Source organism: Tauraco erythrolophus, chromosome 4 (genome assembly GCF_009769465.1).
Source record: "Tauraco erythrolophus isolate bTauEry1 chromosome 4, bTauEry1.pri, whole genome shotgun sequence".
NCBI classification, from domain to species: domain Eukaryota; kingdom Metazoa; phylum Chordata; class Aves; order Musophagiformes; family Musophagidae; genus Tauraco; species Tauraco erythrolophus.
The window spans coordinates 10,708,793-10,734,503 of NC_141468.1; the positions used below are offsets into that span (position 1 = coordinate 10,708,793).

General features: G+C 38.1%; 1 protein-coding gene across 1 annotated transcript in view; it reads left to right on the forward strand.

Annotated features, from left to right (window-relative positions):
* SEMA3E (semaphorin 3E) overlaps window positions 1-25,711 on the forward strand; it is a 154,774-nt gene that overhangs the window by 123,897 nt on the left and 5,166 nt on the right. The window contains exons 6-14 of the mRNA XM_086609692.1: window positions 1,350-1,469; window positions 3,468-3,610; window positions 6,360-6,474; window positions 6,808-6,877; window positions 7,281-7,425; window positions 12,829-13,051; window positions 15,701-15,792; window positions 16,973-17,014; window positions 20,354-20,520. Coding sequence (XP_086465818.1) covers window positions 1,350-1,469; window positions 3,468-3,610; window positions 6,360-6,474; window positions 6,808-6,877; window positions 7,281-7,425; window positions 12,829-13,051; window positions 15,701-15,792; window positions 16,973-17,014; window positions 20,354-20,520 — 1,117 coding nt within the window. The remainder of the gene's footprint in view (window positions 1-1,349; window positions 1,470-3,467; window positions 3,611-6,359; window positions 6,475-6,807; window positions 6,878-7,280; window positions 7,426-12,828; window positions 13,052-15,700; window positions 15,793-16,972; window positions 17,015-20,353; window positions 20,521-25,711) is intronic.

A 25,711-nucleotide genomic window follows, 5' to 3' on the forward strand; every position in this document is an offset into this window, starting at 1 on the left:
AGTAAAATAGATATCACAATTTTAGATGGGTCAGATAGAGGTAGGCTGGATTGTTGAACATATGTAAAATCCAGTTGTACCCAACTACATATAGATTTTCAATAGTACTTGGCAATTAGCATATTATTTCTAATATTTTCCTATGCTTGCTTAATTTGTGACACCTAAATCCTTTGCAAATGGGACCCAATTTCTGTTCTCATAAGTGTTTCAGGAAATACTCATCACTAGTTGTGCAGGACGTCTCAGGTCCTGTCCCTACTTTGGTGAATATTTTAAGGGTATGAAAACAAGTTATTGCTAGACCAAAGAAAAATAGACTTCTTTTCTGTGTCCACTGAACACCTAAGCCTCTAAAACTGTAGTTATTTCAGGTAAAGTGGAACAGCTCCAGTAAGCTGACTGGAAAACCACCTCAGCCTATTAAAACACGTACTTGTTTATAGAAATCACTTCTAAGGTAGGTGGTACTGCTTCTCAGCTCTCTAGCTGGGGCATCCAGCCCTCCAGTATTTTCAGTATGTGCTTCACAAATGAATCTTATTTTCAGCCATGTTTTGCACAGAGCCAAATCCGATAACTATGCTCAGGAAACACTCCTCTGTTTGAGGTCCAATCTGTGGGTTCAGGTATGGTTTAACCTTGAGCTGTATCCATGCACTGTAGCCCAAATCAGTGGTTTGGTGCAGCTATCACTATTCTTTTCCTTAGCACTGCATTCTCTGAAATCTGCTGCTGCATTTTCATCCCATTTTCTGGTTCCTGTTATTTCTAGTGCCTCGTACACCCAACATGTCCCTTCCGGTTCTGGGACCAAACAATTTGTTGCTTCTCGTTAACAAGAGTAGGGCACGTCTGAAAGTGCTCAGAAGAAAACCACTGGTCAGAGTCTTTGCACTGGTGAAAATTTAGTTGCCGACAAAGGGTAGGTGCCTCTAGGGCCAGGCACTAACTGAGTGATGGTGAGATCTTTGAACTTAGGTGCCTGATGTGACAGACGTTATTGTGACAGATGTGGTGAGATGTTAATTTAATGTCGTCATGTTTTGTGTGTGAATCTATCCTGAAGATATTAAATCAGTTCTGAAAATGAGACCAAGCCCATGAATGAAATTTAAAATTCTTTTCCTCGTGCCGCTCCAACTGTAAATGTTGCAGTGCTGTAGGAACAATGTCCATATGCTCTTTTGACTATATGTAACTTACTGACTTGCCTTTTTACCTGAGTTTAAGCAAATACTAATGAGCCATGTTTATAATGCAGTTCCTAGTATACACAACAACATGAATAAGTACCACATTACTAAATTGTTTTGGTTTGGTTCTGTTTTTTGATGTATGATCTGCAGGTGGTGAACTTTTCACTGGTCTCTACAGTGACTACTGGGGAAGAGATGCTGCTTTATTTCGTACCATGAATCGCATGGCCCACCTCCGAACTGAACCTGACAGTGAGCGCCTGTTAAAAGGTATGGGAAAGAGAAGAAGGAAGAACCAGAAGTGCTTTGGATGACCAGACAATTTCTGTTTAACTAGAAATTAAAAAGATATTGTTCATGCATATGTATATCCATTTGGAGATGGATTTGTTTAAACTACCTTTTTTCTCATGAAATTTTTCATGAAACCCCTGCCAGGATGAACAAATTGAAATCTTGACTGTGATTACATATTGGATTTAAGTGGAACTTTTAAGCCCTTTTTTTTTTACTTTTAAATTTTTTTTAATTTATGCTCTGGATATTGTATACCATTTCAAGATATGCTAGATATAATTATAATTTTTTTTTAAATTCTCCATTTAATTAATGAGAGCTTCTAATTAGAATACAGTACTCTTTTTTTTCTAGATGAATTCATTTGTCTTTATGGTTTTTGTCTTTATGCAATAAAACAAGTCAATCTTTTCCAAGTTATGTATTGGAGAGATGTCATACAATAACGTAAAATACTAAACATATGATGATCATAAAGTTAAATGAAATAAAAAGTTAAAGAAAATTGAAATATTCCACAAGAAAAATATTGAGAGAAATCATGTGCTGAGAAATTTAAAAATTGTTTCATTCTCTTCAATGTGAAATCTAACTGAATTTCAAATTGTTGAAAATGCTGTGAGATGGAGAGTTAGAATCTTGATTTGTTTTTCTCCAAAAGTATTGTAATATTTCATCATAACAGTGACATAATTACTACTAATGTTTGGCAAGGAGAGTAAATAATTGCCTTTTATGGTGATTCATATGGTGAGCATCATCTTTTCAGTGAAAGGACACAGAAGTTTTTCCTCTCAAATTGCAAGGCAGTTTGTCCAGAATCAGCAGGGAGAAAATAGTTCTGCTGCATTCTTCTTCTGACATGGATCTGACCTAAGACTTGAATTAAATACATTTCTTCAAAAAACATGTTTAGAACATTCTTACATGAGCTCTGAGTCCAATACATAGAGCTTTGCTGAACTGAGTGTTTAGACTGGCTATATATCGGTAGCAACAATCAGGTGGATGTTCACAATTTGCAAGTGAAGTTTCTCTTCTCTCTGGAAGATTTAATTATTTTAAATAGAGGTTTCTCTAAATTATGGACTCAAACTTTGCTTTTCATATTGTTTATATTTGAAATTTAAATTTACAGAAAAGGAATACTTTTAAATGTATATTAAAAATACTTCAGAAATTTAGCAAGTACTGTATCAATGTCTTAAAATGCCATGATAGTTTTCATAGACAACAGGAATTTAGAAAATATTTCCATTACTGACTGCTTCTTAAGAAATCAAAGTAATTCTATGAATGACATTTTCAGTTAAAGAATTTGTAAAAACTTTGCTACAATTCAGTGCAATGAAATCATTCACAGCTCTGCTTGATGTGGGGTTAAAAGGTAAACAGGTATGGACTAAAGCATGAACTTAGGTTTCAACTTTGTAGCAAAATGTCAAAACGGGAAAAGTTTTTTATATGTGACAGAAATACACAATACACCTTCTGCCTATGAAGATACACGTTCATATCACATTTATAAACTGAACGACCAGAGCTTTTTCTTTATCTAAAAGGCTCTTTGTCTGAAGTTGACACCTGGTTTGTATGGGATCAGAGATTGTTATGTGAATATTAGTGCCAGGTTTTAGCCTAATCCAAATTAAAATATATAAACCCTAGAGAATGGGACTGGAACAGGTCTTTTTCTTGCACACATACAACAGAATAGTAATTTGTGAATTGGAGCTATAAAAATAGCTTGACATTTATGTATTCTATCTGTTCTATAGATACTCACCCACAAAAATACAGATTTTTTTCCTATTTCTATCACCTTTTTCAGCTCAGGTAGCTCTCTGACTGATAGATCCCTGATTCTTTAATTTTATTTTTTTCTTTGCTACCAGCTGATTTTAAGGATTGAAAAAATAAGAAAATGTTTTAGTAAACTTGAATTCAATTCATTTTTGTTTTCTTTCAAAGAACCAAAGTTTGTTGGCTCATACATGATTCCTGACAATGAAGACCACGATGATAACAAAGTGTACTTCTTCTTTACTGAAAAAGCATTAGAGGCCGAGACAAGCACTCATGCCATATATACCAGAGTGGGTCGTGTATGTGCGGTAAGAGACTTTTTCTGATTCCTCAGCTAACTGGAAAAAAATCATGCACCTTTCTTTGCTCCCTCTCCCTCAGGCAAATACGGCATCTGTTAATGTATGTGAGAGTACGTTATAGGTCTGAATGAAAACCCTACATCCAAACAGCCTCAAGCTTTAGAAAATCTAAAAGCAATCTGAAATCTGGGCTTGGAGTTGAGTTTGGTTGAGAGAGGAGGGCAAAGTTCAGGAATCTTGTTATTCAGCTCCTTCTCTCTCTGTGCTGATATGTGGTAACATTAATAGCAGTTGCCCACAGGACTCTCCTGCCATCCATATTCTCAATTCAGATCAAGGCTTCATTGTCCTTAGTATTGGCTGTAGGTCCGGGGCCTCTTGCAGCTGTCTCAGATGACATAAATTGATGTCCCCTCGCATTCCAGATGAGAAGACCAGCCCAGTCACCAGTCCTCTCTGACATTCCCTCTTGCCTTCCTACTCTGTCAGCAAGGAGCAGACCTAGCTCACCTGCATTTGTGCAGGGTCGATAGCTATCCTGTCAGAGAGCTGGATAGGAAAAGAGGCAAAGGGCACAGATTGAAACACATGAAATTCCATCCGAATGTAAGAAAACATTTTTTTACTGCCAGAGTGATTGAACGCTGACACAGGTTGCCCAAAGTCTCCATCCTTGCAGATATTCAAAACCTGACTGGACATGAGCCAGAGCAACTTGCTGAGTAACTTGATCAAAGCAACTTACTTTGACCAGGACAGTTGGACTAGGTGATCTCCAAAGATCCCTACCAAATTCAACTGCTCTGTGGTTCTGTAATTTTTGAAAATCTCTTTCTGATGCATGAACAATAGGAAGGGTGCAATGTCAACCATCTATAGAGTGCTTTATAAATAGTAGCTAATGAATGTTTTCATTTCATCTCACATTCTTCTTCTTTTTAATATCAACTAGGGAAAATCATGCAGATAGAAAAGTAGAACAAAGGACTGAATTTTTCAGCAAATTATTATCACAGCCATGCACAAGGCTTACCAGAATGAGCAGAAAAATCTCAAGGAAATACCTTCCTTCCCTCCACTGCCCTGCACGATCATACCTTTTCCACTCAGGCCATGCTCCTGGTGTGTTGATCCAATCTCTTTGGCTCCCTGACCCTACGCACAGGAAGGAGATCTCGGGCAGTTGCTGGAGAACAGCACTGTTAACATATGATCTCCCTGACTAAGCTGCCCATAATTGGTCCTCTCTGAGCAATTGATGAAGTCTGGGTGAATTCCTTTGCTATTAATTGAACTATGGTAAGGCTGATGAGGAGCTCCCCCGTTCCTATTGGGACTACATCTGCTTGATTAAAGGAAGGAATGAGAAGTTTATTTCTCAGCATCTGATTTTGTTTCGGAGAAAAGTTGCATTCCACCTCCTAAGTCTAGGGGATATATTCCTAAAACTATTGGGCAAAGAGTTATTAACACAAGTTAAAAATTTTCTGTCACCTCAAAGTATAGTGTATGTCACATATGCTTACCAGCGTACTACCTATTAAAATTTCTTAAAGAATACTCATGTAGAACTGAAAACATCTGAAGCATGCGAAGTACCAAATTGCAGCCTAAAAGATTAATGTTCACAAAGCTTTCTGAATTCAAGTCTATATCAAGATCTGAAGTAGAATTCATTGGACTATGTTCTGGTAGATGTCTGAATAGATTATTTTAATAGTTGCCTCTAGTCTGAAATATATCCACCTGAATGTCTTATCTCTAGCAATGAGTTAAACCAAAATTCCACAGACCTTTCTCTTCCACTTGTCCAAAACTCCAAATCCTTCATCATCTGGACGTTAACTGCACAGATGTATGCTATAATTCAAATTTGATTTAATGAATACAAAAAATAGCTAGCTGATGATTCAAGAACTGGCTTTTTTCTCCAGCTTTTACATTTTCATCTGAGCTTTAACAGGTTTTGCAACATAGAGGCACCTACTCTGTATATTGCTACTTTTCTGAGGAAAACAGATCTCTGTTTTTATAAGATCTCAACGTGAAGCTGAGGAAATCAATTAATTTCAGTAGTTTAGAATGAATTTGCAAGAAGTTTTGCAAGCCTAATACAGAGCATTCAATAGTCAGTTACAGTCTAAGGCCATAGCTTTGAGGATGCTGCCCAAAAGTTACGGAATCTGATTACTAAGTAGTGCTAAACACACCCTTTTCTCGACAGTCTGACAATTGCAATAGCAAGAAAAAGATGAGACAGCCATAGCAAAGCAGGAATTATTTAAAGTTGTTGAGAAATTGTTAGAACACCGTGCAGACACTTGCCTCAGACTAGCCTCAGCTGTACCAGCTCTATAGATAGATTCAGGGCTTCATTTTCCAAATGTGTTAATCCAACCCTGCACTGAGCTCTTAAAGCAAAGCTAAATGTTGCTAATGTACTCAGTAGATCCAGTTAACAAAAATGAGAAATAAAAAAGCTTTACAACAGCGATATCATTAAAACTATCCATGGATGCAGTACAGAATTAAAAAATTCTTATAAACCCACAGTTCTTAATGAGACCTGGACTTGATCAGTGCAATCCTACTTGAAAAGTGACTCCAGAGAAATACTACTAGTAATAGACATGTGGTTTGGAAATGCATGCTTTTGACATTGAAAGATACAATGAGTGGCTAATTCAGCAGAGATGTTTGTGCTTCTAGACTTACTCAATCAAATTACCACCAGCATTTGTTTCTTTCTCTGCAGAATGACATGGGAGGCCAGCGAATGCTCGTGAATAAATGGAGCACTTTCCTCAAAACCAGGCTAGTTTGCTCTGTGCCTGGGAGAAACGGAATAGATACGCATTTTGATGAATTAGGTAAACATCCTAGATTACAGCAAACTTAAAACCATCATACAAAACATACACTTTCATAACACATCTTACTGTCAAATATTGTATTCATTAACAGGGAATAGATGTTAGTGTTTTATTTCTAAAGTATATGAAGTTTTATACATACATAGCTGACTATCATCAATTATGTCTTTATGTATTGTATGGTTTTTAAAAATTGATTTTAAAAACTGGGTAACATTAAATTGTGTAGGTGAATAAAATAAGATCACACTTTAAAGAAGCAATGAAATTTCTCTTTTGGGGACAATAAAAGTAGTTTGTTACCAATAACGTTGCATTTAAATTTTACAGAGGATGTGTTTTTGCTGCAAACCCGTGATAACAAAAATCCAGTGATATTTGGCCTCTTCAACACTACAAGGTAAACAACTAGAAGAAATAATAGTGGCAATAGAAGAATGTTTGAACTGCCTGTTGAAGAGCTAGAATCTGCATGATAAATATGCCTTAGCAAATAAATAGTAAACAGTTTAATCCCTGTTCTATTCACAGTGGGCTTCCTTGCTAATGTAAAAACTGTTCTGTGGCACTCGGAGCTTGAATTCTCATTCAGTGATCCAGTCTGTTCTGGATCATAAATTAATTAATTTTTCTCTGCTTGAAAATCTCCTAGTGTCAAAGTCTATGCAATCCTCCATGTGGGAGTAGTTTTGCCACCTGAATATTGTTGAAATGTGACATATGCTTAATTACGCAATAATTTCATTATTATATGTACAGAATATGACGTTGCTTTAATAATGTCTTTGAATTTTACTTCATAGCAATATATTTAGAGGATATGCTATATGTGTTTACCACATGGCAAGTGTCCGAGCAGCTTTCAATGGACCATATGCTCATAAAGAAGGACCTGAATACCACTGGGCTCTATATGAAGGAAAAGTACCTTATCCTAGACCTGGTTCAGTAAGTACAATCTCTTTTCCATTGCATTGCTACGTAAATTAATTCGGGAATAAAAAGCAGACTGCTGTTAATGTATGAATCTTCCTGACTTCACAATCCAGGATATATTTATTTGAATATACACATACTCTAGCATTTCTAGAGAAGTATGGAATGACTCAGCAAGAAGTTTGATCAAGTATTAGAACCATACATTTCCCAAAGGAAAATATTAAAATTAAGCATATAAGTATTTCTTCAAAATACTGTTGGGAGTTGAATTTAGCAACCTTCTGTTAAGGTCCTAAAGTCCGAAAGTTAGGACCTCAGGCAATAGGAGCCAAAAGAGACACCTCTAGAAAGTGGGTCAGATGCTGCATCGAGAAGCAGTAAGTGCATTATCTGGGAAAGAACCTCACTTTCCATTGAGCCTAGAATAACTGTTCTTCTAAACTTGTTCTTTCTAAACAAGCTTCCACAACATAATTCACTTTCCTTCTATTGCCTGCTGAAATCAGGGCATTTAGCAAGTGTTAAAGGAAGGGGAAAAAAAAAAAACAAAACATTATTTCAAGATCAGGTGGTTCTGGTTCATTTTTTAATATCTTTTTCCAAAAGGATCAAATTTCAATATTTCTATAATTTAGATCAGTATAAAGGTTAGAAATGAGATGCAGATTTTAACAAAAAACTAATCACAATAAACATTTGTAGATAAGAAGTAGATCCTCCATCAGCTGAGGCTCTTCTTTCAAGACTGGCTCTTTCTAGAAGCAATGCTCTACCATCTTCACAACACTTTGGTTTGCTTTCAGATGTCACAGAGTGAGATTTCATTACCCTCAAATCAGGTTCCTGAGCTTATGAACATTCTTGTTCCATACCCTTTGTTGTGGTTTAACCCAGATGGTGACTGAACACCACACAGCCACTCACTTACCCTCTGCCACCTCTGGGAAATGGGGAAGAGAATTAAAGGGGAAGAGGGAAGGAGACTCATGGGTTGAGATAAGACCAAAATAATAATAATAATAATAATAATAATAATAATAATAATAATAATAATAATAATAATAATAATAATAATAATAATATGTTTGTATATAAAATTTATAATAATATTTACAAACAAGTGATGCACAGTGTAGTTTCTCATCACCTGGTGACCAACACGTGCCTCATCTCTGCAAGCAATCTCAAAACAGATAAATCCCGACATTGCAATTCTGGATGAGTGAGAGGCCTGAAAAGAGAGCAAGAGAAAAACAGCACTCAGAAAGATTGAGAGTCCAATTCTCTTCCCTCAGAAGAGAATTCCCAGACTTCCTGGTCAACCCTCATCTATACACTGAGCATGACACTGCAAGATATGGAATGCTCCATTGGCCAATTCAGCCCTCAATCCTAAGTCTAAGTACAAATCATAAGGGGAGTTGTGGACCCTCTGTCCCAGTCATGCTCCCCCCAACCTGTTGTGTTCCTGCACGCTGACAAAAACATGGCAAGCTGAAAGGTCTTTGATGTCTCAGTGCTGACCATAAGCACCAGTTTGGTATCAACATTCTTCTCATAATAAATCCCAGACTAAATCCAAAACACAGAGCTCTTCTAACTGCTAAAAAAAAAAAAGTTAACTCTGTCCCAGTTGAAACCAAGACACCTTTACAAAGAATATAGAAATATTAAAATAACATTGCAAAATCACTCATGTTTTTCCCTAATTTCCACACAATTTTCTTTACAAACTTTTTTTTTTCAGTGGACATTTATACAAGGAATTCCTAATTCCTGTGTTGATTTCTCAACTGTTCCACTCTCTTTTTAAGTGTTCTTGAAGTTTCTATCCCTGCAGTATCTTAGCACAAGACTTCTACATCCCAGGTCGGGGGTGAGGAGAGCAGTCCCGCATTTACTGCCTGCCAGGGAGGCTGGAGGTGCCCTTTGTATTGCAGGGGCTCGTCAGCATCTCACAGAAGGGACACAACCAGGGCCTTACTCACCTTCCCATTCCTGCTGCAAGTCAGGAGGAGGCTCTTGGCAGGCAACGCCCAACTAACCCAAAGAAGCACCACATCCAGGATTTCTTCTTCGCACCGTACCTTTTGGGAATACAACTACTTATCCACCTATGGCAACTGTAATCTTTTGCAAAACTACTTCTGTTTACACTCACTGAAGGTCTATCCTTTATCATGCCAGCATTGTGCAGATAATTGACTCTATGAGATATTTCTAACAGCTATCTGACTAACCACCCCTCCAGTTTCCACACTTCATCTCTTCATCTTCTCACAGGCTGGGAGCTTGCTCTCTTGAGCTGAACAGCGGGATAAACAGTTGCTGGAGCATGACTTTCAGTGTTGTTCTTCCTTTGCCAACTGAATCAATATTCTTTTTATACTAAAAGTAATCATTTGCAGAAATAATATCTGAATCACAGGAATGAGAGGTGAAAAGGCCTATTAGCTTATCTAGTCCATGCCAGTACAGCCTTTCGCCCTGTGGTATGACTTCGAATCCATGTCTTCTCTCATTTTAAATTAATGCTTTCCTCTACTTCTCTTGGGGTTAGAGGTGTAAGTCAAAATGCAGAAGCGGATGCTCCACAAAAGAGATTATCAAGGATTTAAACATTATGGATATGATTTTACCATCTTGACCAATAAGCTACCACTGTAACTGTGCTGACATCCATAGCAAATGTTTTTTTGTTAGCTTGATGTAGATCAAAGTCATTGGTATTGAGTTAGGATAGAAAACCCGATAAGTAAATTAACACATTTTGAGCAAAATGGTTGAATTCAAAGGAATTATTGATTTCTTATTCAACATTTTGTATAGCAAATTTGCAGTTTTTGCAGTTTTACCAGATAATGAAACAGTACTATGCGTGGATTGCAGAATGGCTGTATATTTTACAAAGATTACATGGTCCAAGTTCTTTAAGTGGTATTCATTTGTTTTTTCCAGGCAGTAGAACGCCTCACATACGTTATTTAGACTAGTGTTAAACACAGGCATGAATTCTGTATTTAATGACTACAGTCATTACATTGACATCTCCTAGCACTGAAGATTAAATGGTGTTTTTTGGCAAGAAGGAGAGAACACTGAGCCAGCACTTCAGCAAGGTTGACAATGATTTACAGAAAGACTGCCCTAAGCTCCACTTGCTTTCCATGCTGCACTCCCTTGGCTTTGAATCAGAATCATAGAATGGTTTGGGTTGGAAGGGACATTAAAGATCATCTAATTCTAGCCTCCTTGCTATGGGCAGGGACACCTTCCCCTAGATCAGGTTGTTCAAAGCCACATTTGGGTCAGACTGGATTGTAGCCTCCCCAACAGGCAAGGCATGGGAGCGAAAAAGATAGAAAAGTGCAAGTAACTTCCCCGATGTCATGGAACAAGGTAGTTGAGAAACCAGGTCTTTCCTGGATGTCAATTGATTTAATCATGTTTGTCTCTGTATGTAGCAGAGCACATCAGAGGCTGAAGTAGCTAGCTCTGTCAGCTGGCAGAGGATTAATTGATTCATTTTTGGCTGCTCATTTTGACACAGTTTAGAGGTCTTTTCAATGCTTTTCCAGTAGCGTGAAGAGAACGCACGTGTCGGGCTGTAGCCCACGGTGTTAGGTTTCATACTCCAAAGAAAAGGTCAGCATATTGGTAAGCTGAATCCCACTACCTCTCCCATTACAGGAGTGACTGTGACAAAAGGCCAAAAATAACCTGCTATTAGGGGTCTCTGAGAGTCAGCATGCTTTGGTCTTAGCTATTGAATGGGTAAAGATGGAGTATATAAGGAATGAGAGTAGAGCTTAAAGCTAAATAAACAGAAAAGCACTGTTCAGTCACACAGGTTCTGACAAACTCTGCAATCCACTGCTCTCTGAAGTCTGCTTGAAGCACTGCTTCTGCCATAGCCTCTGCTCCTGTTTTGCTGATCCTTTTAGTGCATTTAGACTGTGATGCTTCTGCAAACGACATCAGTTGCCTCAAAAATGGTGTTGATAGACTTCAGAGACAACTGCATCTACTGTTTCCTTTCTAGACTACTTGGTTTTATTTAATTAAAAAAGAAAAGTTTGTGAAGGGTTATTTTTATTAAATCTCTCCAGGGCTAGAAATTTGCAAAAGGAACCTGGCAATTCCTATTCACTTGATATGCTGTGCAATGCACAGAAAGCAAAGGCTTAGCTTGTCTTCACGCTCCAGCCCTGTCTCTTTATTGCAAACAGGGGTGAAATTCCATCACTAGGTTGATTAGACAATTACTTTAAAGCCAGCACTGAACAAATACTTTTCTGTAGTTAAGCCCAAAAAGTGGAAACAAACACTGCCCCACTTGACAAGTGCAGGATTTACTGTCAATTACAGTTGACCACAAGTTTAAAATTACTGTTTCCAGTAAACATAAAGAGTATTTTATTTCATTTTATTGATTGAAAAATCCAATTTAAATAGGGAAAGGCTGCTACTGTGGCTTTGCTTGAAATGCTTCTTAAAACCACACTGTCTTATGAATATTTGGAGAAAGTAAATGGTTACTGAGATATTTCCAGCTTGATCATAAATGGTTTCAATTAGACATTATGAAGCAGATTGGAAATGTAGAATCTATGTTCAGTTAGGGAACACTATGTCCTTCACAAAGCATCATAAAATTAACTTCCCTGTTTAACGCATTAAATTATCCCTAATTGCACATTTGACCAAAGGAGTAAGCCTCTTTTAATCAATCATTGATGTAAAGTTTATTTGCTTGGCAAAACAGTAGATTGATCAATGCAAACATTGGTATTTCAAGCTAAATTGTGATATATAATACTGTCATCGTGAGTTAGGAATTAGAATCAAATGTAATACTGTTAGAATGCCTGAGATCAAGAATTACTGATGCTGCTGGCATCATTTTTAAGTGTGCTTCGTTTCTTATGGTAATACATTTTGCAATCAAAAGTAATAAGACTAGAGATTGATTTCAAGCATTATGATTCTGCTGACTTTACATGGCTATGTCTCTACTGGGATAGGAAATCCCTTTCTCCTAACTCTGTCAATGGTCATTTTGATTATATCTTCAATACGAATTTAGGGAAGACATAAGCACTGTTTTTTGTCAAAATCTAAAAGCGTCACTATTTATTCTGCTCTTGGTATGCCAGGGAGGAAGGAGCTCGCTCTTTCTAAACATGACAATGCCAAGGCTCTGTTCAGAATTCCCTTTCTTGGCTTCTCATGATTGATAATCCACACGTGTATAAAGCATAGATTTCACTGTCTCAATTCCTACTGTGGTCTTCTGTACTTGTTTTTATGCCAGGGTTTCTGTAAACTTGTCATTACCCCTGAAAACAAGACCTGTCTCTGACAATTTATTTGGGAAACTTTCAGGATAATCTCTGTTTTATGTTTTTGCAGTGTGCCAGCAAGGTGAATGGCGGTCTGTACACTACCACTAAAGACTATCCTGATGAAGCTGTCCATTTTGCCAGGAGTCATCCACTGATGTATCAGCCCATCAGGCCTGTTCATAAGAGACCAATACTAGTTAAAACAGATGGAAAATACAACCTTAAACAAATAGCAGTGGACAGAGTGGAAGCTGAAGATGGGCAATATGATGTCTTGTTTATTGGCACAGGTAAGTTAAAGAAAGCAAGGGATACAATTGATTTAATAGAGTTTTTTTACCTCCTGGATGAAAAAATTTCAGATGTGTATAGTTCAAAAATAAAAAAATAATCAATGAACCACTCATTTTTAACAATCATTCTTTGCTTGACTGTGCCAGTCTTCACCATATAGAGGAGACTAATCATTCTAGACATGTGCTTCATTGTGCTGATATAGAAAAATAATGGTAGGGAAACATTTAAGGACTAGGACGAGAAACTTAAGTATAAGATTCCGTTTTTTTTTTCCTTTCCAAACAAGAACCTTAAATTAAATTCATGAACTACTGGCTTTATTTTTAAAACTTCAGAACACAATCATGTTTCTGAGCATAGTTCTGAGCTGAGACCTAGAGATCTGAGAGAAACAAAGGAGATAAGATTTTCAAAAATATCAGTTCAAGTTACTGACTTTATTCCACAGCTTATTTTCCCCAATTCTGGAGACCAGAAGTCTAGCTGGTACCGTGAAAAAGAAACTACCAGCTTCCAGATTTGGAATACAACACAGCCCAAGGAAGGAGGAAATACCCAAGTTTCTTAAAAAGAAACTGTTAGAAGTTTTCTGCCAAGTTTTCTTGTCTTTCTCTTGTGCCATTTTCATAAGATACAGAAAGCTTGTTTAAAGAGGATTTTTAAACATCTACCAAACAAAATGATTAAGGTAAAATATATCAGACCTGTCCTAACTCTAAGTAACCAGAGAAAAACACCACGTTCTAATGGTATTTCAAAAATACAAAAACTGAAGAAAATAAGGGGAAAGCCTGGCACTAGACAAGACTTAAGTCACATATAATCTGTCTGGAAAAAATCCAAGGATTCATACATTCACATTTTATCAGTTTAACAACAGGAGTGGTATCACAAATCATTTTGACCATTTTGTCTAGGAAAGCAGTTAGAGTGAATTATTTTTTACTAATGAAATTCCTCTGATAAGCACATTTCAGTGTTGAGAACATTCAAAAGAAGCATGTTTGTAGAATAGCAAGGCTTATTTATATTAATGCTATTTTCTAAGCTTTAAACGACCTCAGTATGGTCTCAGTATTGGACTTAGTGGGGTCTATAAAACATTGTCTCATGTGTCATTCCTGTACAGCAGATTTTATAGTGGTGTCTGGATTTTTCACATTTTCCACTTTCATCTGTGATTGAGACATTGCATCAAATGCTCTTGTACACAAGTCCTCTGTTCAGCAAATTTGATTCTAAGCAGACTGAAGTGTGTGCTTTAGACCTGTGCTGGATTGGCATCCAACAGCTCTTTAGCCTTCTCAAGATGTCTAATCTCAGGTGACAAGAAATTCCAACATAGGAATTTGGGCTTTAGAAACCCTAAAATGAACCCTGCAATCTCCGCGCTGGCAAAGCTCCCATCAAAAAACTCGCTGCTTCTTTTGCCAATATAATGTTTAGAAAGGGTTAATCTTTTTTTTTTTTTTTTATCCAAGCCCAACACCTGCTGTTTAACACAAGTAAGTAAAAGTCCTACAGTTGAGCATCAGTTTCCTCAGGGTAACAGTACAGGTTAGAAAGGTTCATCAAAAGCAAAGTCTGAACATCAGGGCTGACTTTCACGTGTCTGTCAGCAGGATTCGAAGATGACCTTATGAAAATCAGAGCTCAGAAAGCATTTTCTTTTTACTGTTCCATCACAAAATGGATGTCTTTGATTACATATTCTCTTTGAGAAGTGGTGTATGACCACAGTTTGATGGTTCCTCTTTATGTTTTCCCCTTTGATCTTTTGCTGAACATTTTTCCCAGTGTTTGTCTGCTTAATATTTCCCCTGTAAATCAAAGGTTACTGAAAGTAACAGAGGAAAGGAAGTGATATTTGCCATTGCTGATGACAGACTTTCAGATTAAGGAAAACAAGACTATTCTCATAACAGTCAGCAAGACAAAGCCGAAGTGGTAGAAGACCAGATGCCATTTGTGTGTTTTAATTTCCTGCAAGAGTTCTAGTAATAGAGAGGCCGATAGATCTAAACTCCAATGTGCCTTAGAATTTTTGAATGTGCAGGGGGTTTTTTTGGTTCATCTTCCTTTGATTAATGTGCTCAGCTCAACAGCAGCTCCCTGTTTCCCTAGAGAAGGATGAGAACTTTGGACAAGGAACCCCTGAAAGGGTTTGTACTCTTGCCTGGAGGAACAGAGCTCCTGCCAGCAATTAAGGATACTTAGTAGTTTCCTAACTAGTGTAAACACTCAGATCCTATAATTAAGGCCACTTTACACTCCCTTACCTTGATGGACTCGGCTCCTGCTTACTCTCATTTCTTTTTCTGAAATATGGTCACTCTCTTTGTTCTTTCTGCAGCTTGTGAAAGCGCTATGACCCAGGGTCTGAAAAATACCAGTCAATTAATCATACAGCTCAAGGCTGTCTCAGTTGACTCTCATTTGCCAGGGACAAATTGTCATATGTGTTTATTTTCTAAGAGTAAGAATTTTGATCAACAACACCAATATGCAATTACCTGTATATATTTATAAACTGCTATCCATTATCAGTTTGAAGAAGTCATTTAATTATTTGAAAGTCATGTAAATTTTTCCACCAATTATAACCTTTAGTTTTGTTTTTTTCTTTTTAAATTTATTCCCAGATAATGGAATTGTGCTGAAAGTCATTACAATTTATAATCAAGAGACAGAATCAATGGAAGAAGTGATTCTTGAAGAGCTGCAAGTATTCAAGGTGAACTGTGCTGTATATGAAGCATATATACAATAGTCTTAAATTTTTGGCAGAACTAAAATGTCAAAAAAAATCAAGATTGTTAAATATATAATATTTTTTGTAGTAAATTTTCTAATGATCTAGTTATTTTATGACAGGAAATCTTTTTTTTTCAATCAAAGTTTTTCTGAGGTGAAGTTATAGCCCAAGTACTGAAGCATGTTGCAGCAAACTAGGACTACTATTTTTGTGTTAATATGCTTGGAGGTTTAGTGCGACTTCTGATCAGAAGCTTGCATTTTATTTCATTTTCCTTCATATCCAGTTAAGCATTTAGAGGAGTATAACTACATACACAAGAATATGCCTAGTACAATCTTGGAAGTTTAAATGAAGTCTAGATAAAAAAAAAGCCCAATTCTCAGAAAAAGCAAATCAGTTAATCTGTATTTACAGTGGGCAAACCTGAGTCCCGGTGAGGCAAAACTCCATTCGGTTTAATAGTAACCCATGATTAAAGCTCAGTATTTGGTATGAGACAAAGCTAATTTAATTACATTCGCATCATGTCATGTTAGCCACATCAAGTAGGAGGCTAACCTGCTTGCAGCCCTAGGGAAAATCTCACATCCAAACACAAATATTGAAATCCGGTACCCGCATTTAGGCAGTGTAACTATTGACTTGTTGCCTGGGGGCGAATCACTGAAATTGTCCCTCTTGATAAAGCTGGTTTTCAATAGACCTATTAGGGGCTATGTCTTGCCATTTTTCCAGGAAATCTGAGCAGAGGGCAGAGAGGACAATGGTAAAAGAAGGAATTCCTGCTATTTTTATCTTATCTTCAGTGAACGTTTTGTTATAAAGAACACTCCACTTATCACTCTCAAGTAGGACAACAGAGATTCAGTGGTGACAAGAGCTAATGTCATGTTTGACAGGGAAATTGTACTGTTCCTGTGTCTTTGATAATCCTGAATTAAGTGTTGGCTGGTTGTTTTTAAATAAATTCTTTTAAAGCAATACTTCTGAAAGTTGTAATCTCCTCACATCTTTCTATAGCATCAGAACTTCAAAAAAGTCAAAGTGTGTAGCAAAGCTGAATATAATAAGTAAACATCAACATTTTACCTGATTTATTGTCATAGCAAAAAGATTTTTTTTTAAAAAAAACAAATAAATATTTCCTATTTTCTAGGTGCCAGTTCCTATTATTTCTATGGAAATCTCTTCCAAAAGGGTAAGTATTTGGCAAGTTTGAAATGTGAAGATTGTGACTCAAACGTAATGAAGCAATAAACTGTATAGAGACAGATAAATACATAGATAGATAGACAGACAGATGGATGTACATCATCTATAATGAGATCTAGTCTGATACATATAATCATTTTGTAATATAAAGTTATGGTTATATGCTCTGCTCCTTTATAAAGCAATTATGTTTTTCAATTCTGATGTTAAATCTCCTTAGTTCACACTATCATTCATATCAAAACAAGTAAAAACCAATCTGTTTCATGAGTTACTAGCATAGTAATCACAGTAGGGGTTATCTTGGTAGATATGGCAACTCACAGGAAAGTTTCTCACTGACAAATGCAGACTAAACTTCAGCCCCATGGGGACATCAGTGCGAAAAGAGCCTTACTGGCTCTCCCACCTACTCAGTTGCCCATGAAAGGCCGGGCTGCTTGAATCTGACTCCTCTTTTGAGTTTCTGCCAGTTTCTGTTAATATAAACACCCAGTTTATTACTGTTGTAGGTAGATTCTCATCTATATCACATCATAGATATCTGTACCGTATCGTCATATCATCTGAGGGTAGAGCCATTATAAACATCCCAGGATAGAACAAGAGGAAATGGGTATAAGCTTAGTCAGAGGAGATTCAGGTTGGATGTTAGGAAGTATTTCTTCTCTGAAAGGGTTGTCAGCCACTGGAATAGGCTGCCCAGGGAGGTGGTTGAGTCCCCATCCCTGGATGTGTTCAAGAAAAGGGTGGATGAACTACTGAGGGATAAGGTTTAATGGGAGATTAGGGACGGTTGGACTGAATGATCTCTAAGGTCTTTTCCAACCTAGAAATCTATGAAATCTATGAAATCTATGAAATCTTAATAGATCTTAGACATCTGATGTAATATAGGTGCACATAAACATAGTGAAACATAAGTAACAAAGAATGCAAATTGCATTGCTAGGAAGTGTGAGTGTGCCCCAAAAGATCATTTTTGTCTTGGTGTCCAGTCAACTTGCATACTTTCAGTAAGTAATGTAGAAAGATAAACTCCTCTGCTAATGATTCAGAGGAGTATCTTAGGTGTAAGTACTCTGATTTTTTGCCTGGATCAACCTATTTTCTTTTCTCATGTGAAAAACAGCTCTGGATTGTCTAACACTGCATATAAGTGATTATTTGGAGAAAGACTTCAGTGTTATTTCAGATATTTGCCTTACCTTTAGCTCTCAGTGAAATGTCATGGAAAAAGAGTTGTGTTGGAAGAGTAAAAATGCTGTATGTGAGGTAGTCTTCCTCCATTACACCCAGCTAATTCAAGAAGTATCTGGAAAATCTAGAGAGAATTGTAAGAAAGCTGCCAAAGCAATCTAGCAGTTGAAGAATCTTGTGAGAAGATAAAGATAACACAAGATACTTCTTGTGAGAAGTAAAAGTAGCTTAACTTTTTCAAGATATCAGAGAAAAGACTGAGAGATAACAGTATAGCCAGATACAAAACTTTATCCAACAAAATGATGTCCCAGTGTAAGTGTATAGGGATTCTTGAACATTGATGGCAAAGCAATATCAAGATTAAATAAGCAAGTTGAGCTTGTTGAATGAAGATAAACTTAATCTTGATATAGGATGAAATTTTCTGGTATTAAGAACAATTTAATGTCACAATACATGTTAGGGACAGGTTGGCACCAAGTAATTTTGTCTTTAAAATGAGACCTGTAAGCAGAAGTATAACTTAGTAGAGTTTATGTGAAAAAAAGTTATGTAACTTCTCTACTCAAGCATTTTGGCTGATCTCTTTTGAACTTGGAGTTTGTGGGCCTGTGGAGACCTCCTTTGCCTCAATATCTTTATAACACTAACCAGTCTTCACTAAGTTAGCTGTACAATAAAATACCGTGTTTCAGGGCTGAGCTAGTTATCTGCAAAGGCTGGGAAGGAATGCTCTTCTTTGATGTTCTCTTGGATAGATATAGGATGCTTTTTGCCCTCCTCTGATGAATCAAGACTTAGAGTAGTCTTTACTCCTGCTAAAAGATGAAAGAGAAAATCCCTTCTCATATGTCTTACTGAGTGTTGTTCATATCTTCTGGGACAACCATACTGCAGCTTTTGTAGACAAGAAAGAATTCCTCTCAAACAAGGATCCTAGATTTCTTCTTCATTTCAGTCGGCAGACTGAGTTCCTGCTACTATCATTTGGTTTACCTCAGCTGAAAAAGTCTTCAAACATTACTGTTACCAGTTTCTCCTAGTTTTAAATTTCATGTTTTTTGATACGCAAGCTGGACTAAATGAACTGTCTGCATTTTCAAGCTTTAAGAATTTTAAAATATCAGATTATGAAAACTTGGTCTAAGAGTGGGAATTATGGACTAAGTTTGGCCATTAGGACAAGCACAGCTTAAGTGTTCATTAGGAATCCTTTTTCTGACGGGTAATAGCATGCAAGTGAGCTGTGCATAAGCAGTTCCTGTTGTAGTGCACACTGCGTATTTCTGTGTTCGCTCTAATTACATTGAATAGCAACAAGATTTTTTCTCAAATCCCTGTAAATTCAATCTATTCTCTTCTGATTTTATTATGCCAGCAACTCATGAATCAAATTGATCATCTTTTGCTTGATTTGAAAAGGACATTTATGTGAACTCAGAAGACAAACAGTCTTAGCACTAATGATGAAAAAACTCCAGCCCTCTACAAATAAATATTAAAGAAATAGATTGTGACCAGTTAATTTGTAAGGAAAGATTGCACAGTACCAGGAAAAAAAAAAATCCATCTCCTACGCACTGAGGGCTAATACAAACCATAGTACTACTGTACATGTGTGTTTGTGACCATATTGTAAGGAGCCACCTTAAGAGTTAAATTTACTTGTCAGCTCCCATTTTAAGATTGTAAGGTTGCTTATAACTTTTGCAAATTTGAACTTCTTTATTTAAAGTCTTTCATGTCAAGTTTTTTTCACTGATCAGTTAGGTGACAGAGAAGTGTAAAGAGGCAGGCACTGGAAACTGTCTTAAGGAAGAAAAAGAAACTTAAAACCCTGCCTAGTCAAACATAAAGCTTACAAAGCTGAAACTTCAGATGAGAAGAAATGCCAAAATAAACTTGTTCATTTTGCCTTCTTTCTCTCCTCTGTCCTCATGCAGGAGAGTTTAGTCTGTAATCGGATATTTTCCTACAGAGTAACTCTGCCTCCCTCAGGGCATACACTGGATGCACAACTGTCACGCAACGCTGAAGCTAACATTTTTAAAGAACTCTGTCGGTAACAGAAGCTTTAGTGGAAGTTCTAGGAATTTAATCATATATAGTGTCTGTTTTGCAGCAACAGCTGTATGTTGGCTCGGAGTCAGTCATAGCGCAAGTGAAGTTCCACCAGTGTGACATGTACGGCACCGCCTGTGCGGACTGCTGCCTCGCTCGAGATCCGTACTGCGCGTGGGACGGGATCTCTTGCTCCCGGTACTATCCCACAGGAATGCAGGCAAAGAGGTGAGAACTGCTGCTTTCTGTGATGTCCTTGTAGCAAAACAGCTGCTATTACTACAGAGTTCCTACTGCAACACAAAGTACATCATATCTCCCCTTCCCAAAAATAACTGAGCAGTAAAAAGATATGTTAGCTGCTAATTTATTAGCTCAACCTCAGGGGATTGCAAAGGACCCAGATTAACAGGACAGCATAAACTGCAGTACCAGGAATATTTTTATGAATGAAGCAAAGTCACTTAGTAATTACTCACAGTAAGTTTTAAACAAACTTCCATTTTCTTATCCATCTTTTGGTGTGGAGAGGAAAGATTCTTTACAACAACAGAGACCTGTTTTGGTAGCATTATACAGCAAATATATCACACTACAATAACATATACAACAGAATTTCCCAAAAAAGCAGAGAAGAATTTCTGTTAATAGTCAAATACCTTCACCAGCCAAAAGGAAACCAGAGTATCTGTAAAAGCTAAGGTTAGGCTTAGGCGTTCTCCAGAGAATTTATAAAGATAAGTTCCTCTAGAGGCCAGTTCAAAGCACGAACCTAATTTGGGTGCATTAATTCTTCCCTTGGGGAGACTTCTCCTATCACCATTCACTTGTTCATGGCTCTTGGTCTTCACTCTCTTGTGCAGTAATTTCCCATATGCCCGCCCTTTCCCTCTCAAAGCCAGATTCTCCAATTCAGCTACACAGATACTTGATCAAGCATCTAGAACATATATTAATCCAAACCTTTTCACAAGACTTTGAGTCAGCTTTGCCACTAGAGAGAGCAATTTCTAGCCTTAGTCAGCAAAACAATTGCAGCAATTACAATTACTGTTTCTGCAAATATATGCTTGTACATATTATATCTACACGGACTGCAAGGATTAGAATAACTGGAGTCATTTGAGTAACTTGAGTTTTGAAAACCAGTGGAGGTGGTTTAGTCAAACTAAGTCACAGTATCCCAAATTGATTATTGTTCCTTTAAGGAAAAACAGAAAGGTTTTTAGTTTTTTGTTTTTCTTGTCCTGCACACCTTATCTTTCCATGAACCCGGATGCACTCAAACAAATGCACTGCTGGCTATAGTCAGGGACAACAAACATTTCTCTGGATTTTTCTTAAAGATAATAAAAAGAGAAAGCATTGGGTGACCCGACTTTTTGGGCAGGGCACGTTAAAATGTAAAAATGAGAAATACAGCCAATGACTCAGCATAATTAAGAATCTCTTGGACTTATTACACTATGTCATAGATTAAACCAACTAAGAAATCTACACCACTTTTACAAGATAGTCTTCTCGTGCCTCTTGCAAACAGACCTAAGGGAGGAAGGGGGCTCTGGTTGTCTGCTCAATGTGAGAACAGTCTGGCTAAAATTTTCAGGTCCCAGATTAAGAGATGAGCACCTATATAGTGGACCAGGAAGATTAATTTCTATAGTATAAGTAGAAATTAAATTACTGTAATTATAAAGCATATGGACTACTCATCTAATGATGTGAAAGTCATTTAGGGAAGGGAGGTGTTAAAAAAATTTCCAGCAGCCTGCTAGGACTGTATCAGCATTTACATTGGTCTGCAGGCTACTTATTGTCTAAGAAAAGATAAGAGAAACTCACTGGGTCCTGAACTCTGTTGTACATTTTTAACATATTTCTCACCTAAGACAATTTCCAGAGTAGCAGTCCTTAAGGCCCCTGACATACGCATTTATCCAGGGTTGAGTGATATGAGCAGCACCCCAGGCACCTTCCTGCGCCTTACCTCCCCAACATTCAGCAGGTCAGTCTCTAAAAGAAGAAAATACTGCTGTTATCACCCTCCTTCTCTTAAGATAAGCACCGCAGCAGGGGAGAAGGGATTTGCACTCAATTGAATGTTCTTGAAGTTTGTAAAACTTGTTTTACATATGAGAGTTTGTAGAGCAACCAGTAAGAACCAATAGTATTGAGAGGGATGGATGGCACTTGCTTTGTTCGTTTTAGCTCAGAGCTGAAGCTCACAGCATTTTAAACTTACGAGCTTACACTAAGTGTGTGGTACATGGAGAGACAGGGATAGCTAATCAAGACATATGTATGGAAGTTGTTTTAAGTTGACTCTCACAGGTACCAAGTGGAGAACACTGCTGGAAAAGGCAGGTCTCAGTAGAAAATACGGAATTTTCTGACACCAGGTGACCTTGAGCAGGCAATAACCCTGCCATGGCTGCCCTGGGCTCCAGATACAATTAACACTATGTCCTACAGCATACACAGCTTGATTTGGCCTTGTCTCAAGGCTTCAGATTTCTGCTCAAGCTGCACAGGGTAGTACGAGTAATGTGAGTACAAGGGGCATTGGAGAGCACTTGTTGCCCCTGTTCCTGGCAGCCCTCCTTCATCAGGACTTAGAATCATAGAATCATAGAATGGTTAGGGCTGGAAGGGACCTTCAAAGGTCATCTAGTCCAACCCCCCTGCAAGGAACAGGGATATCTCCTACTAGATCAGGTTGCTCAGGGCCTTGTCCAACCTGGCCTTGAACGACTCCAGGGATGGAGCATCCACCACCTCTCTGGGCAACCTGTTCCAGTGTTCTACCACTCTCATAGTAAAAAATTTTTTCCTAATATCCAACCTGAAACTACCTCCCTCTATTTTAAAACCATTACCCCTTGTCCTATCATAACTGGCCATCCTGAACAGCCTCTCCCCATCTTTCCTGTAGGCCCCCTTGAGGTACTGGAAGACCGCTATAAGGTCACCCCGGAGCCTCCTCTTCTCCAGGCTGAACAGCCCCAACTCTTTCAGCCTGTCCTCATAGGAAAGGTGCTCCAGCCCTCTTATCATCTTCGTGGCCCTCCTCTGGACCCTCTCCAACTGGTCCATGTCCTTCTTATGTTGGGGACTCCAGAACTGGACGCAGTACTCCAAGTGAGGTCTCACGAGGGCAGAGTAGAGGGGGAGAATCACCTCCCTCGACCTGCTGGCCACGCTCCTCTTGATGCAGCCCAGGACGCGGTTGGCCTTCTGGGCCGCAAGAACACATTGCCGGCTCATATTGAGCTTCTCGTCCACCAGTACTCCCAAGTCCTTCTCCTCAGGGCTGCTCTCGATCCAATCACCACCCAGTCTGTATTTATGCCTGGGATTGCCACGACCCAGATGTAGGACCTTGCATTTGGCCTGGTTAAACTTCATGAGGTTGGTACGGGCCCACCTCTCCAGCCTGTCGAGGTCCCTCTGGATGGCATCCCTCCCTTCCAGCGTGTCGACGGCACCACACAGCTTGGTGTCATCGGCGACTTATGGAGCTGTGCCTTACACTACAGTACACTTGAGCTGGCTTTAATACCACCACTATCTGCTCATATGTGTCCCTCATGCAGTACATTTAGGCGGGCTTTTGACTTGTAAGAGCAGCCCTGCTAGTGCAGTAAGAGCACTGCTGAGAACTCTCTTTTTAATTCCAGTCCTACTGGTAAAGAGTTGAACCGAAGTGGGAATGTACAATGTGTCCTCTTCAGCTTGATTCAAACACTCTCTGCTTTAGATCCTAATGCCTCCAAGGTATCACAAGCGTTTAGAGAAACATGAAACAGAAAAACTGTAAACTAAGGCATGTACACGATACAGAGAGAACTGCAGCATAAATACAAAAAACTCCCTGCTTGACAGCTGGTGCTAATTTGTTGAATTGTGAAAGCCTATATTATAATTCTTTGTAAATGCATGTCCTGGATAACTAATTAGATATAGGATTTAATTAAAGACAAATGAAAACTAAGCCCAAAATCTCAAATCTTGAAGCTACACTGCAATCTCTTGGTAGTTACAGGTGTATAGCTCCTCATACTGCAAATACTTAAGATGCCAGAAGGAAATTATATTGCATTCCACTTCCATGAAGTGCACTTGAGAAAGCAGAGACCTCCAGGACTTAAAGAAATGCTTCAGCTCACTGTTATCTCTGCAATCTGATTTAGTCAGGTTCAATTCTTATCTAAACAAGCACTGCATCCTACAAGTGAGATTCTTTGCTGCGCCAGCTGACCATCCAGGCTGAAAAAGGACAGAAGTAAATTTAAAATGTCTTTCAGCGTGGGTAGGTCTGGTAACCTGTGATTCTTTAGCTAATTTTAAGAAGCTGACAGTCACCCTGTGGCAGTTGGCCTGTGCAGGGCGGGCAGTTAAGCGGCTGCCTTTGCCTTGCAGCTAAATCCCAGCGCTAAGCCGCATGCCAGTCTGCTGGAACATTCGATTGGGTAACCCCAAACTCAGCCAGCTGATTCACTCACACAAATGACAATGATGCCTTTTCTCCCTGGGCCATTTCGAGTTTGGCTCATCTATCCCCGGGGAATAATAAAGAAACACGAGGCTGATGGTAATGATGATGATGACGACTGTATTGCTTTCTTGGAGATCATTTTTACTAAGTCGCTGAAAGTGCAGAGTTACAGACTGAAAACTAAATTCATGAAGTTATAGATTGTAAAAGACACGTCCATATATTCAGTAGATTTGCTAGTCACTGAAAATTGTTCCTGATAGCAGTTTATCTCAGGAATTGTCTAATACTTCATTATTCATGGAATTCTGAATGCAATGATTACTCAGAAAAAATAACAAATACCAGGCTCATATCAGTATCTGTGAAATAATTTTATCTCCTAGAATCTCTGTCTCTTTCACCACCTCTCTCCAATTTTTCCTTCTCTTCAAAAAAATAGCAAGTGAAGGCACAGGTAAATATGTCTTTCCCAGTCTTCACATTAACAACAAAATTCCATAAAATGAACTTTTATTTTTATTGAATGGTTCTAACAACTGGAGAAATATCCTATCTTATAGGACTAGGATTTTTTTTAGCTCTGCAGTGATCTTGAGGAACTGAAGAGCAAATAGTACATGCCTTCTGACTGTCTTGTTCCTGCTAGATCGGGCTGCCAGGCCTCACAGCAGTGGGTGTTCTTGTTTGATTTTTTCAAGGCTAATGTCTATAGTGTTTATGTATATTTGTGCAAGAGAATGTCTCTTATGAATAATCAGTATACACACATATGCAAAGCTGGTGGCAGCATTATTCGGCACTGTCAAATTGCAGAGTTATCAGAAAGCACGGCTGCAGCATCTATCTATACGTTATAATGAGAACTCCCAAAGCCCTGAAGCTATCTCAGAATCTCAGGTTTTATTTAATAATATGCATGTA